This window comes from Chiloscyllium plagiosum, chromosome 9 (genome assembly GCF_004010195.1).
Source record: "Chiloscyllium plagiosum isolate BGI_BamShark_2017 chromosome 9, ASM401019v2, whole genome shotgun sequence".
In the NCBI taxonomy this organism is placed as follows: domain Eukaryota; kingdom Metazoa; phylum Chordata; class Chondrichthyes; order Orectolobiformes; family Hemiscylliidae; genus Chiloscyllium; species Chiloscyllium plagiosum.
Window position 1 is genome coordinate 55,821,069 of NC_057718.1, and position 16,544 is coordinate 55,837,612.

The 16,544-nt window shown below is 41.0% G+C and overlaps 1 protein-coding gene across 5 annotated transcripts in view; it reads left to right on the top strand.

Annotated features, from left to right (window-relative positions):
* Positions 1-16,544, top strand: part of LOC122552872 (echinoderm microtubule-associated protein-like 6) — a 525,254-nt gene that overhangs the window by 294,348 nt on the left and 214,362 nt on the right. For all 5 annotated transcript variants that reach the window (XM_043695963.1, XM_043695964.1, XM_043695965.1 and 2 more), the window contains exon 22: positions 11,138-11,290. In XM_043695963.1, the coding sequence (XP_043551898.1) occupies positions 11,138-11,290 (153 nt within the window). The remainder of the gene's footprint in view (positions 1-11,137; positions 11,291-16,544) is intronic.

A 16,544-nucleotide genomic window follows, 5' to 3' on the forward strand; every position in this document is an offset into this window, starting at 1 on the left:
AAAAGGACAAATAATTTCCCAGAAATGTGAGGCAACCAAGGGTCTAGTGAGAGGGATTAATTTAAAGCATTAGTAAGAAAATAATGCTGGGGAAATGAATGGAGTTAAAGGTTGACAAATCTCAGGGCCTGATAATTTGCATCCTAAAGTACTAAAGGAAGTCGCCCTGGAAATATCTGATGCATTGATGGCTGTTTTCCAAACTTCTATAGACTCTGAAGCAGAGTCCTATTGATTGGGAATTGGTCTGGTGGCCCTCAGGTTAAATCACCACTAGTCACCTCTCTCTAATAAAAGAGTAGCCGTTATGGTCTGGTAAGGCTATGGTGACACAGCCTATTGATTGGAGGGTGGCAGATATAACCCAATATTTTTAAAAAAGGAGGGAGAGAAAAATAGAATTACAGATCAGTTAGCCTAATATCAGTACTGAGGAAAATTTGAGTGTCCAGTATAAACCACATGACTAATAAATGGTGTCTAGTTTTTCTATGCACAGTGATGTATTCAAATGAAGCAGTGAGATGTTTCTACAGTTTGAAGGCTACCAAACCTTAACTAAGGAAACTTCATTTGGCAGTACTAGGTCATCCTGATGAACTCTGACTGTCAACAATCTACCAACACACTGCTGGAACTTTGGTTTTGGTTAGGACTTTCTGTTTCAGCTGCCTATGTGATAACAACAGGCTATGTCCCTATGTAAAGTGGTGTGACACTTCCTATTCTACAGTGCCTCCTAATTTTCATGCTGCCTTCCCCCTCCTCCACTCCCACCTGAGGTCTATGTGGATGTTCTGCATCTGAAATGGAAGAAAGGGCTAAAGGATATCATTAAGTGCAGAGGTAAATGTAGATAAATGATTCATTTCTGAAAACATCAGCTCTGTGTGAGGGTATTTTTAAAAAATTCTTTGTTATATCTGTAATGGGAGGAATAATCAAGAGTAATCAAGCCTCTCTCGAGAGCTGTATACTAGTATAAATGTTTTGACTCAATCACCTGAATCACAGAATCATGGAATTGTTATAGTACAGAAGAGGTCATTTGGCCCATCGTGTCTGCACCAGCTCTCCAAACATTTTGACTTAGTGCCAACATTTTCCTCACAACCTTGCACACATTGTTACTATTTAAATAATCATCCAATGCCCTTTTCAATGCCTCAGTTGAACCTGCCTTCCCCACACTTCCAAGCAGTGCATTCCAAACTTGAACAGATCACTGTGATAATTTTTTTTCACTTTCCACGTACTTCTTTTGTAAAACATTTCAAAACCTCTGGTTTCTGATCCTATTACAAGTCAGAACAGTTTCTCCCTATCCATTCTATCTAGACTCCTTATGATCTGGAAAACTTCCAGCATACCTCCCCTCAGCTTCTCCAGTCCAGGGAAAGCTATCCCAGGTTCTCCAATGTATTTTCATAACTGAAGTTTCTCATCGTTGAAAACCTGTCTTTAGTGTGTTCAATTCCTTACAAAAGAACTGTACACAGTACTCCAGCTGATGTCATACCAGTGTCCTACATAGGTTTGGCATAATTTCCTTGCTCTTGTCCTCTGTTAGTAAAGTCTGGAAAACAATTTTGTTTAACAGTTCTCTCCACACATCCTGCCACCTTTCATGACTTATCATGCCTCACTGGGGTAGTGTGTTCGAACTCAAACTCCACTATCCCTGAAGTTATCATAAAGGTTTAAAAGTTTCTCAAAGTATGCAATTTACCTGTCAGATGGACCCAGGTGAACAGAAGACAGATTAACAAGGACTACTAGTTATTATAACTAAGTAGATTCTAACCACAGGCAAACAATTATGAACTATTGGCATATAATTCCATTAGTTAAATCTCTAATTCCCTTCCAACCATGTATGCGGGCGCTTACAGATGGAGGGAAAAAAATTGGGGAAGGAATTCAGTGTCTCTAGTCCAACTGAAGTGATTGTTTTGCTTGTCAGAATTTTCTGTTTTTCATTCTCTTTTAACCAGATTCTTATTACTTCTTCACGTGTGGCAGCATACATTAACTGCAAAGTCTCTTAGTTACTGATTAAAGGCTAGAGCGTACAGGATCTGGTTAGAGAAAATAAACCAGCTTTCTTCAGGCTTTGGATATTTTATTGCAGAAGAAAACACACCATCTGCCTTTGCAACAGGCCAAAGGCTGCTGCAAGTATCATGTACCCCGACAAACTGTTCAGCTGCATAGGAGTCAGTTGTTGTCAGGCTGAAGGCCTTAGTCACCTACAGTTGGTCACAATTCCACAATTCAATCAGCAACCTGTTGCCAGACAAATATTACTTTGTACATATTCCCTGGTGCCAGTCCATCTGCAAACAACCTCCACCACTCCTTGAACAAAACAACAAAGCAAGCACCACTTACAATGAGTCTCTGTAAGTTGCTTTCTAAAAGTTCAGCATTCCTTCTTCTGTCCTTTGCAATAAAATAGTCCTTTTTCCGTTTCAGTCCACAATCAAAAGTACATAAAAATAAAATGACATGATCTTTACATCACCCAAATCACTTCACTCCTGCACACCCTTTAGAATAGTAAGTTTTATTTTATACTATCTCTTTATTTTCTTTGTACCAAAATGTATCCCACACATTATTCTGCATTGAACTTTATCTGCGACCTATCTGCTCACTCCACTTTCATTGTCCTTTTGAAGTTCTATATTATCCTCCACACACTTTGCAATTCTTTTAAGTTTTGCGTTGTCCACAGCATGAAATTGTCCATCACACATCAAGATATTGTAATGGACCAGACTAACTTCACTCAAACTATTCAAAAGATAGTCTAGACTCTACCTTTTCCGGATTTAAAGGTGAATGTAAGGTGTTGCATTCCAGATGCAAATCAGTTAGTTAAACTACTGGATTTAAAGCAAAATACAGTTTATTCATCCTTTTCTTTAAAATACAGCAAAAGAAAGAAGGAATTTGAATAACCTAACTCTATTTGAAAACTTAACAAAACAATAGATACAGTGACTGTGACAAACTAACTGTTCGATATTGCAAAATTCCATAAACACACCCTTTGGCAAAAGGCAAATTCAAAAAACAACAGCTTGTCTCACATGTAGTTCTCCAATGCAGGAGGAAAGAACATCAAAAGACAATTCTGAAAGTCAACTGCTGATGGCTAAACTAAAGAGCATGGTTCTGTGGGAGTGTGCCCACACTCCTTCAGGCTGCTTCTATTGTTCCAACTTTTAAAAGAAAAATCCCATGACCTCACAAACTGTTGACTTAGTGGTTTTGGTAGATTGCTTGATACCTCTGCCTTAAAACTCTCTTCATAAAAAAATCCAGTTCAAAACCCATAGCATCGTCACAATTTTGATAATTTATATATTATCAGTAAAAGTAAGGGTCCCAATTCCAACTCCTGGGAACTCTGCTACAAACATTCTTCCAACTCAAAAAATACACATTTACCATTACTCTCTGTTTCTTATCACTCAGATAATATATATCTACTTTGCCACTGTCCCTTTTTTTTATGACCTATAATATCCTCGCAGGCCTGATGTGTCTCATTATATTGCAAGTTATTTGGAAATCCATGTACACCACATCAGCAACCTTGCCTTCATCAACTTACGCTGTTACATCTTCAAAGAAACTCCTGCAAATTAGTTAGACAAGGTTTTGCTTTAACAAATCTGTCCTGACATCTGAAATAACTCACATTTTTCAATACAACTATTAATTTTATCCCATAGAATTGTTTCCAGATATTTCCCACCAGGAAATCTCTGTAATTTGAACAGAAGCATAATGTTTGCAGTTCTTCAGTCCTTCTGCATCACCCTTAATCCTAAGGGTGAATGAAAGATTATTGCCTGTCCCTTTGCAATTTCCACACTCACTTCCTGCAATATCCCAGTGCCTCATCAACTTCAAGTACTGATAGCTTATCCAATACCACCCCTTGCCAATTTTAGACCCTCCTCGTGATTGGTTTCCTCCACTGGACAGTATTTGCCTCCAAAGTAAAGACACATGCTAAGTATTTATTTAGCACCTAAGTATTTATTTATGCCTGTGTGAAAAAGTGTCCTTGCAGCAGCATTTCAGGGAGCAGTGTCATTGCGCTCCAAAGTGCAGCATTACAGTGAAGCATGTAATCTTCAATCCACTTAAGTGGATTGAAGATATTCCATGATGATGCAGAGAGATTGGCACACATTGGATGCTCGTGAATGTACTACAGTGGCAAAAGGGGAACCAGAGTCCTGGTGCAGACAAGGGAAGCGAGTCCTGGTACAGCACAACTTACCTTGTTGCAGCTGAGTGCTGGTGAGGAGCGGATTGGAGGCTGGAGCAGAGCAGGATAGTTGTTGGACTTGTGCCTGCTGCCAGCAGTCAGACCATGTGCTAATCTCCTGCTATCTGAAATTTTTTACTGGACTGTGATGTAAATCTTTTAACTTTGTTATAACTATCTTATTTCTAACTTAGTTTTTAAACACTAAGTAATGCTACTAGTTTTCCTTTTAATCCTCTTTTGTATCCAAGATTTCTACCCAGCTACTTGCACCTAAGATGGCGCCATTAAAGGCAGCTATTGTTAAAAAAAAAACTTTTCACTGTTCTCCTGAGTACATGTGACAGTAAAGGATATTCTGTTCTATATTCTATTGTATGTGATGTGCACTCAGCTGCTGCCTATGGAGCGTGCCCTGAGGCATTGGTGCCAGTGTCCAAAGTGGTGATCGGGATTACAAAGTGCTGATTTGGAGTTTGACTTTTATGTCTGGACTTCTCAGCATCTAGTTTCTATCCATTAGTGGCATAATAGTTACCTATGTATCAATAAGGCAAGATTCAGTGGTACCTTCTGCAATAATTAGCAATAATTTCTGTAAATAGGTCTCTTGTAACTGATTAGCTAGAATCTCATCTCAATGTCTAGAACTCAATTGGAAAATGCTACTTGTTGCTCCTAATATCGCTGGGCATCTCACATGATTCTCCCAGACTTCTCAACATATTCTATATTATTGAGGACCTGGTACAATTCCACCTAATATCACTGGTCCAAAGTGAAATCTTTTTTAACTTACTATTTGCCATATCTAACCAATACATCACAGACATCAATAGGAGCAGTAGATTGTTAACAGACAATCAAAACAATGGAATGTAAGCCAGTGGAAGTTGTGATTAAACTGTGATCAACAATAACTAAGACAGAATGGAGCTATGCAAGTGATGAAGCTTATGCAGAAAAGAGCCATGCATCTGGTCCTTAGTGTTGGCAGGGCTGAGCTATCTGGAAAAATGGGAGAAACTTGGGCATTTTAATTTGGAAGGAGTCATCGAGGAGATAGAAGTATAGCAAATGGAATAGATAAGATGAATTCAAAATACTAATTAAACTAAGTAACAAGTCCAGAACAAGAGATACAAGTTCAAACAACTGAAAGGTTATTTTAGAATGATACTGAGAATTCTACATATTCATTGTATGGGTAAGGTTACCATTTAGAGCAATAGAGGTAGAAAGCCTGGAATAAATTAAGAAGAACTAGGTGCTACATTTAGGAGACTTGTGCCTCCTCTTCTACAGTCCATACATTTGTCCAAATAACTTAATCTTAGGCTTCTAAAATATTAATCTTACTGTTGTAATATCTATCAATTTCTTAATAGATGCTATTATGAGCCCGAAACCCTAACTCTGACCACTTTTCCTATAAAACACTTTGTAAATCTATAAAGATAGGCTTCTTGTTGTGTCACATTTGCTCTTTAAAACACTTATCTCTTACCCTCTTGTTCTTTTAGGTGTACATGAAAATAATCTGAATGAAATAACTCCACAGGGACGCCTGTAAATCGTCACCAAGTCACCCATTATTTACATATGGAAAGTCCTTGATACTGATCCAGCGTCCACAGACCCAGCTCTCAGATCCAGAAAGGTTTCATTTCTGGTGGTGACGGACCTTTGTTTTCCCCCATTACCACCAGCCATTTCAGTTTTGCCACAACCAGATCTTTCTGCGTCAAAGCCTGATATTTTGAGCTGTGACTGCAAGTGTGTCCAGAAAATTTAAAACCATTACAGATGGTTCCAGTGGCTGTACCACTGGTGGCGAATCTGTCAGCAGGATGTGGCTCAGTGCATTCGCATTTGATACTTGGCCTCCTGGGCCATGTTCCAACTTGTAATTATTTGCACTTAGTATTAGAGCCCACTGCTGAATTTGGCTTGAAACTGTGGGTGGCACTGCCTTGTCCTGTTTAAATAGAACTAGCAGGGGTTTGAGATCTGTTAGGAGAAAGTGAGGACTGCAGATGCTGGAGATCAGAGCTGAAAATGTGTTGCTGAAAAAGCGCAGCAGGTCAGGCAGCATCCAAGGAGCAGGAGAATCGACATTTCGGGCATAAGCCCTTCTTCAGGAATTTCCTGAAGAAGGGCTCATACCCGAAACGTCAATTCTCCTGCTCCTTGGATGCTGCCTGACCTGCTGCGTTTTTCCAGCAACACATTTTCAGCTTTGAGATGTTATTCTAAATTTGCACCCATAAAGGTATTGGTGGAATTTCCTGACTCCAAATATGACTCCAAATTTTCCTTCTCTATCTAGGCATATTGCCAAAGTTCTGAGTGCATATGCTTTTGGACATTCCTCTCCATTGGGCCACCCATGAGCTCATACAACTTCGATGCCATACAGGGAGGGATCGCATGTCAGTACCAAATTTCACTTGAAACCTTAGTGTGCCAATACTTTAAAGCATGAAAGCTGTTTCTTCAATTCCCTGAAGACTATGGCTTGGCTGCACACCATTTCCAAGGCTGACCCTTTCTTCAAGAGTTGATGTAAAAGTGCCAGGGTGGAGGCCACGTTATGTATGAACGTTTTGGCACAGTGACTCAGTGGTTAACACTGCTGCCTCACAGTCCCAGGCACCTGGGTTCGATTCCTGCCTCGGGCAACTGTCTGTGTGGAGTTTGCACATTCTTCCTGTGTTTGCGTGGGTTTCCTCTGGGTGCTCCGCATGTTGTGGCTGTACAGGACATTGGTTAGGCCACTTTTGGAATATTGCATGCAATTCTGGTCTCCTTCCTATCAGAAAGATGTTGTGAAACTTGAAAGTGTTCAGAAAAGATTTACAAGGATGTTGCCAGGGTTGGAGGATCTGAGCTATAGGGAGAGGCTGAACAGGCTTGGGCTGTTTTCCCTGGAGCATCGGAGGCTGAGGGGTGACCTTATAGAGGTTTACAAAATTAAGAAGGGCATGGATAGAATAAATAGACAAAATCTTTTCCCTGGGGTGGGGGAGTTCCAGAACTAGAGGGCATAGGTCTAGGGTGAGAGGAGAAAGATATAAACGAGACCTCAGGGGCAAAGTTTTCACGCAGAGGGTGGTACGTGTATGGAATGAGCTGCCAGAGGATGCGGTGGAGGCTGGTACAATTGCAACATTTAAGAGGCATTTGGATGGGTATATGAATAGGAAGGGTTTGAAGGGATATGGGCCGGATGCTGGCAGGTAGAACTAGATAGGGTTGGGATATCTGGTCGGCGTGGACAGGTTGGACCGAAGGGTCTGTTTCCATGCTATACATCTCTATGACTCTATGTGCAGGTCAGGTGAATTGGCCATCGTGTCAGGTGCGTTAGTCAAGGTTAAATGGGGAATGGGCCTGGGTGGGTTATTGTTCGGAGAGTCGATGTGGACTTGTTGGGCCAAAGGGCCTGTTTCCATACTGTAGGAAATCTAATCAAATTCACCAGCCCAAGAAAAGACCTAAGGTCTAATACAGACTTGGGAGCTGGGACATCTTTGATTGTCCTCACTTTATCTTCCAACAGGTGTAAACCGGTCTTGTCAACTCTGCAGCAAAAATAGATCACTCGAGGTGCCTGCAACACACATTTTTCCCTTCAAAGGCATACATGCGCCCAGATGAAACATCTAAGGACTATATTCGGATTCTCTTTAGAGCTACTTATTGGTCTTCTTTGCTATTAACACGTCATCTAGTTAAATAGTGACTTCTTACAATATTCTCCATTGTCTGCTGAAAGGTTGCACAGGCTGACGATACCCCACATGGCAGTCTTGTATATTGGTGCAAACTCTTGTGGGTATTAATTGTAGGTAAAAGTGAGGACTGCAAATGCTTGAGATTGGAGTCGTGAGCGTGGTGCTGCAAAAGCACAGCAGGTCAGGCACCATCTGAGGAGCAGGAAAATTGATGTTTCGGGCAAAAGCCCTTCATCAGGTATTAATTGTAGCACACTCATCCAACTGTATTTGCAAAAATGGTTCATGTGACGGACAGTTCTCTTGCTAGTTTTGCATATAAATCCTCTATGCGAGGCTTTGGATCTAATCTTTCTCAACCAATTTCACCCCATCAAGCTAGGTCCCAAGCCTTTTATGACAATCAGTGGTAACTGAACCAGCTGCTTCTCATGACAGACCAGAACAGAAATTGTACCCTTAATCTGTAAAGTTTCTCCGGTATAGGTTCTCAAGGTAGCCAAAGTACTACTTAACCTTAAGAGTTGGAGTCCAGAGGGAACTTTGGTAAAACTGGTTCTGCAAACACTGAAACAGCCGCACTGGTATCGACCTCCATTGGAACTGGGTGACCATTTCAGCATTCATTTATTTATTTTATCTGATTTGGATGTTGCTAAGCAATTAAACTATTCCAACCAGATGTAGGTGGACTTTCCAGGGTATGCACTCTCTTGGATACAAGCCCATCAGTTATGTTGGGCTTGTATCATAGAGATGTTCAGCACAGAAACAGATCCTTCGGTCCAACCCGTCTATGTCAACTTATCCTAAATAAATGTCCCATTTGACAGCATTTGCCCCATATCTCTCCTAACACTTCGTATTCATATACCCATCCAGATGCCTTTTCACTGTTTTAATTGTATCAGCCTCCATCACTTCCTCTGGCAGTTCCTTCCATACATGCATCACCCTCTGCGTGAAAAAGTTGCTCCTTAGGTCCCTTTTAAATCTTTCCTCTCTCAGCTTAAACCTATGCCCTCTAGTTTTGGACTCCCCCACCCCAGGCAAAAGACCTTGTCTACTTACCCTATCCATGCCCCTCATGATTTTATAAACCTCTGTAAAGTCACCCCTCAGCTTCCGACACTCCCAGGGATAATAGCCCCAGCCTATTCAGCCTCCCCATAGAGCTCAAATCCTCCAAACCTGGTAACATCCTTGTAAATCTTTTCTGAACCCGTTAAAGTTTCACAACATCCTTCTGATAGGAAGGAGACCAGAATTGCACGCAATATTCCAAAAGTGGCCGAACCAACATCCTGTACAGCCGCAATATGACCTCCCAACTCCTATACTCAGTGCTCTGACCAATAAAGAAAAGCATACCAAAGACCTTTTTCACTATCCTATCTACCTGCAACTCCACTTTCAAGGAGGTATGAACCTGCACTCCAAGGTCTCTTTGTTCAGCATCACTCACCAGGACTTTACCATTAAGTGTATAAAATCCTACCTTGATTTGCCTTTCCAAAACGCAGCACCTCATATTTATTTAAACTAAACTCCATCTGCCATTCCTTGGCCCACTGGCCCATCTGATCAAGATCCTATTGTACTCTGAGGTAGCTTTCCTTGCTGTCCACTACACCTCCTATTTTGGTGTCATCTGTAAACTTACAAAACGTACCTCCTATGTTGACATCCAAATCATTTATATTAGTGATGAAAAGCAGTGGACATAGCACCGATCCTTATGGCACACCATTGTTCACAGGCCTCCAGTCTGAAAAGTAACCCTCTACCACCATTCCCCCCCCCCCCCCTGTCTTCTACCTTAAAGCCAGTTCTGTACCCAATTTTCCTACTCAATTTAAGTGTAGTGGAACTCTTTTGCTGCCTTAAGTCCACATAACAGCAGCAACTACAATGGTCTACCACCCCCTCAAAATTGTAACCATTTGGCTGAGGCTTGGCTTTCTTTTGTTATGTCCTGTGGATATGTCCTGAGTGAGACTGTGCAATCTTCACTCAAGTGGTGTCCCCAAGCTCAGTGAGGGTGATCACTTCCATCTCCTGCAACTCATATGCTCCAATTGCCGTATTCTCCAATGAAAAAGACAGTTGTAGTACCTGTTTGAAGTCCAGTTGTGCTTCAGCTAGTAAATGCCTTTGTATATTTATATCATTAATCCCAAACACCAAACAGTCTCTCAGCATCTCACTAAAGGTTAAACCAAATTCAAAAGCCTCTGCCAGTCGTCTCGACCTAGTCAAAAATCCCCAACTGATTGATCCCCATGGTTCTCAAATTACTGACTAAAACCAATAGTGTCTTGAATTAGAGGAAACTTGACATTGTAATATTCCTTAACTAAATCCATCAACTCTTGCAAAGTTTCGGTATCTGATGCCTCAGGGAAGGTTAGGCTCCTAATAAATGAAAAAGCTGCAGATCCACAAGTTGTCAGGAGAATTGCTTTTCATTTACCCAATATCATTTGCCCAGAAAACATAATGATTTCTTTCCACATGCTTGGCCCAGTCTTTGACAACAGGATCAAACGAGTCAAGCTTCCCAATTAACAGCATGATGCCAGAAATACTTACCCCAACTCAAAGATGACTGTTGTGAGCAGATTTCTTTAGGAGTGTGCTTTTTTCATTTGTCAGTGAAATAACTCCACAGAAGTCAGTATCCCATCACCAAGTCACCCTTTATTGACATGTGGAAAGTCCTTGACACTGATCCAGCTTCCTCAGAGCCAGCTCTCAGCTTGAACCTCTGACACACATGTTTATATATGTCAGTTAGGGTTGCCAGATTGGACCAGATTAACAGCCCCAATCAGAGAATTCATATTCTGTGAGGTCCACCTGGCTGACCTCATTATAATTGTTACACTGTACTTTCATTATGGTGATAAGGTGCGACAAGATTGAACAAGCAGTGTAAGGAGGCAGCACAGAATCAGTAAGATCACTTATTAAACCAATCTCTCAATGTGAAAGGATAGAATAATTTTGTGTAACAAAATGGAAATAAGACAAAAACAGCTCCAAAATAAATGTTTTTATTTTATTTGTTGGTTTGAAAATATTCAATTGTGTCTGTTCTTATTCCTTCTAGGTGGCAGATGTTGTGATTTCTCACCAGATGGAAAAGTCTTAGCCGTTGGTTTAAATGATGGGAGTTTTCATGTAGTCAATGCGGATACCCTGGAAGATATAGTGTCTTTTCACCACAGGAAGGAAAATATATCCGATATAAAATTTTCACCAGGTAAAGCAGAAGTAAATCAGCTTTTGCTTTTTTTTAATCCAGTTGTATCTGTTAAGTTTGAAAATAATAATCCCTGCTGCATTTACATGGAATTGATAAAAACTGGTCTGCCTTTTCACACTTGGCTTGGGAACAGAGAGTCAGAAAAATTCCCAGTTCTGTAAACCCAACACAGGAGAGAGTGCCCCATATGTTTTAGTTTTGTGGTGTTGGGGAGGTGAACGGGTAAAACATAAAACCAGAGTAGACAATTCTGTCCCTTGAGCCTGATCAACTATTTGGTACTGCCATGCCTGATCTCATCTCAATCTCAACTCTACTCCTACCTGCTCTCCATAATCTCAACCCCTTATTAGATAAAAATCTAACTCCCCTTAAGTTTACTCAGTGTAGCATCTACCACATTCTGGGATAGTGAAATCTACAGATTCATAACTCTTTGAATGAAGTAATTTCTCTTCATGTCTATGCAGACTGATGTCAATTTATTAGTGCAAGCAGCACATGGTTTACTACCATATGTGTGGGGTTCTTCAGTGTTATCAAAGAAGAACTTTGCATGAATCATTCAAAATGCTGCCTGACCCAGTCATTTGATGTAAGTCTGCTTGTATTGTGACACACATGAGTTCCACCCCCACTCCCCATGTGTAATAAAGTTGAAAAGAAAGGTGAAATAAATGACCTGAGAAGATAAGAACTAAATTAATTTTTAAAGTTAGGAATGCAAATAATATTGTTACATTTCAAGAAAAAATTATCCAAATGTCCTTATGCTCAATGTTTCTCAAATGAAGAAACTCAAAAAGAGACAAGTATATGATGCAGTTTGATTAGATTAGATTCCCTACAGTATGGAAACAGGCCCTTTGGTCCAACGAGACCCTCCGAAGAGCAACCCACGCACACCCATTCCCCCACCCTGTATTTACCCCTAACTAATGCACTTAACACTATGGGCAATTTAGCATGGCCAATTCACCTGACCTGCACATCTTTGGACTGTGGGAGGAAACTGGAGTACAGAAGAAACCCACGCAGACACGGGGAGAATATACAAACTCTACACAGATAGTTACCCGAGGCAAGAATTGAATCCGGGTCCCTGGCGCTGTGAGGTAGCAGTGCGAACCACCGAGCCACCGTGCTGCCCCAGTTATAGGATACATAGGAGACAGGGGAGTTCATTCCCAGTTTCAGGTCTCAACTCTACATTAAATGATAACATCCCCTACTAAATGAGAACATCTATAGCATGCTTATATTTCTGAAAATTTACTTATACATTTAATTTGTATACAGTTCGTACTGCTATAATGTGTGTTTCTTAAAACACGCATTCGCTGTAATGCAATTTACGAATTGGGGACACTGTTTCTAAAACACAAACTTTTAAAGCGTGTATTGGTTATAACACGATTGCGGCCCCATTCGTTAAATAGTGCTGCTAGTGCACAATTTTCTTGTAACACGTTATTACATGAGATTGGAACTACTATATTATAGCAGAACTGACTATATTTCTGAGTGACAAAAGCGGATTTGAACATTTCGTCCTGAATGATATATCATTCTATTTTAAGAAAATAGGATTTTACAAATAAATAAGTCATTTATAATTGACTCTCACTCCTTTCTTGGCAAAGAAGTCTTCATTTGCTATTCATTGTCATGACTAGACTCCAGCAAAGTGAGGTCAGATGAATTGACACCCCTTCTTTATTCACTCAAGCTGTAAGTTGGTTGCAACAAGGTTAATTTGAAAATGATACGTAACCTTGTGAAGGTCTTTCTCCTACACCAAATGAACTTACATTTTAAAGAGGAGGCAATTTAGCTAGAATTAACTAATTTCTTGAATTAACAAAAAGAGCAATTTTATTAATTAATAAATCTGAGAAGATTGGGAACACAACACACACACACACACACACATAGATTTAGAAAGAAGAGGTGAATACAAAAAGATTAAGTTTTAAAGAGGTTATACAGATCATTCTCTGAAATGTTCACAAAAGGCAGATCATTGAACATTGTGCTGCTGCAGTGGAATTTACCAAGAGTATTGATGTTAATCATTGAACAGTCAGTTCCACTATCTTCAGTTTTGTAACCTTGTTGAGATTTTCCAATTTTGTTTCCTTTTGACCATGATTGTCTTCCAGCATTCAGGGTGAGAGGTGGGCCTTTTGTTATCTTTCCTATTTAACTGGTTTTAGCACGCTGAGTCAGAGAAGCTTTACCTGCAACTTAAGTATAAAAAGGGCATACTTCTTCACAGCACACGAATGCTTGAAACCAGACTGGTTCAGTCCCACTAGTACACTCCTTTAGAGTTGAAACTGGCTTCTAAACCCCTGTCTTTGTGTATTATCCAAGGGAGAAACATAAAATGTTTCTGAAGTATGGGATGGACGAGGCGTTCAACAAGGTTCCCCATGGGAAACTGATTAGCAAGGTTAGATCTCATGGAATACAGGGAGAACTAGCCATTTGGATAGAGAACTGGCTCAAAGGTAGAAGACAGAGGGTGGTGGTGGAGAGTTGTTTTTCATACTGGAGCCTGTGACCAGTGGAATGCCACAAGGATTGGTGCTGGGTCCACTACTTTTCATTAATTATATTAATGATTTGGATGTGAGCGTAAGAGGTATTGTTACTAATTTTTCAAATGACACCAAAATTGGAGGTGTAGTGGACAGCGAAGAAGGTTACCTCAGATTACAACGGGATCTTGATCAGATGGGCCAATGGGCTGAGAAGTGCCGATGGAGTTTAATTTAGATAAATGTGAGGTGCTGCATTTTGGGATAGCAAATCTTAGCAGGACTTCTACACTTAATGGTAAGATTCTAGGGAGTGTTACTGAACAAAGAGACCTTTCCTTTATTGGTGAGAGTATTGAGTACTGGAGTTGGGAAGTCATGTTGCGGCTGTACAGACATTGGTTAGGCCACTGTTGGAATATTGCATGCACTTCTGGTCTCCTCCCTATCAGAAAGATGTGAAACTTGAAAGGGTTCAGAAAAGATTTACAAGGATGTTGCCACGGTTGGAGGATCTGAGCTACAGGGAGAGGCTGAACAGGCTGGGGCTGTTTTCCCTGGAGCGTCGGAGGCTGAGGGGTGACCTTATAGAGGTTTACAAAATTATGAGGGGCATTGATAGGATAAATAGACAAAATCTTTTCCATGGGGACGGGGAGTCCAGAACTAGAGGGCATAGGTTTAGGGTGAGAGTGGAAAGATACAAAAGAGACCTGATGGGCAACGTTTTCATACAGAGGGTGGTACGTGTTTGGAATGAGCTACCAGAGGATGTGGTGGAGGCTGGTACAATTGCAACGTTTAAGAGGCATTTGGATGGGTATATGAATAGGAAGGGTTTGGAGGGATATAGGCCGGGTGCTGGCAGGTGGAACTAGATTGGGTTGGAATATCTGGTTGGCATGGACGGGTTGGACCGAAGGGCCTGTTTCCATGCTGTCCATCAATATGATTCTATGTAATCCATAGTGGGTAGCCTGCTGTTGACCTGGGAGTCATTAACCCCTTGTTACTCTTTTGAGTCACAAGAAATCCCAGTCCAGTCTGTCTGAAGTTTCTTTGACACTTTAGGTGTTATATTCCATTAATATCTCAGCCACTTAATTTATGTCCACAGCCACTTTTGACTATATCAGTACTCTTTTAAAAAACATATTTTTGAATTACAAATTAAGGATGGTCACAGTACTTCAGGATTCTGACCTGTGATCATAAATGAACTATCCCCAGTCTGTCAACAAAATGTCATACCTGTACTTCGATTGTTATTCTTATTTTGTTTTTTCATTCTGAACCCTTTCAAGTTTCACAACATCTTTCCAATAGGAAGGAGACCAGAATTGCATGCAATATTCCAACAGTGGCCTAATCAATGTCCTGTACAGTTGCAACATGACCTCCCAACTCCTGTACTCAATACTCTGACCAATAAATGAAAGCATACTACCAAACGTCCTCTTCACTATCCTATCTACCTGCGACTCCACTTTCAAGGAGCTGTGAACCTGCACTCCAAGGTCTCTTTGTTCAGCAAAACTCTCTAGTACCTTACCATTAAGTGTATAAGTCCTGCAAATATTTGTTTTCCCAAAATGCAGCACCTCGCATTTATCTGAATTAAATTCCATCTGCCACTTCTCGGCCCATTCGCCCATCTGATCAAGATTCCATTGTAATCTGAGGTAACCTTCTTCGCTGTTCGCTAAACCTCCAATTTTGATGTCATCTGCAAACTTACTAACTGCACCTCTTATGCTCGCATCCAAATAATTTATGTAAATGACAAAAAGAGGACCCAGCACCGATCCTTGTGGCATTCCACTGGTCACGGCCTCTTTTCTGAAAAAGAACCCTCCACCACCACTCTCTGGCTTCTACCTTTGAGCCAGTTCTGTATCCAAATGGCTAGTTCTCTCTTTATTCCATGAGACCTAATCTTGCTAACCATCTCTCATGGGAAACCTTACTGAAATCCATATAGATTAGATTAGATTACTTACAGTGTGGAGACAGGTCCTTCGGCCCAACAAGTCCACACCAACCCTCCGAAGAGCAACCCACACAGACCCATTCCCCTACATTTACCCCTTCACCTAACACTATGGGCAATTTAGCATGGCGAATTCACTTAACCTGCACATCTTTGGACTGTGGGAGGAAACCGGAGTACCCGGAGGAAACCCACGGGGAGAATGTGTAAACTCCACACAGACAGTTGCCTGAGGTGGAAATTGAACCCGGGTCTCTGGCGCGGTGAGGCAATAGTGCTAACCACTGTGCCACCATGCCGCCCATCTACTGCTCTGCCCTCATCAATCCTCTTTGTTACTTCTTCAAAAAACTCAATCAGGTTTGTGAGACATGATTTCCCACGCACAAAACCATGTTGACTATCCCTAATCAGTCCTTGCCTTTTCAAATACATGGACATCCTGTCCCTCAGGATTTCCTCCAACAACTTGCCCACCACCGATGTCAGGCTCACAGGTCTATAGTTCCCTGGCTTGTCCTTACTACTCTTCTTAAAGAGTGGCACCACGTTTGCCAACCTCCAGTCTTCCAGCACCTCACCTGTGACTATCAATGATACAAATCTCTCAGCAAAAGGCCCAGCAATCACTTCTCTTGCTTCCCACAGAATTCTCGGGTATACCTGATCAGGTGCAAGGGATTTATGCAACTTTAACCGTTTCAAGACATCCAGCACT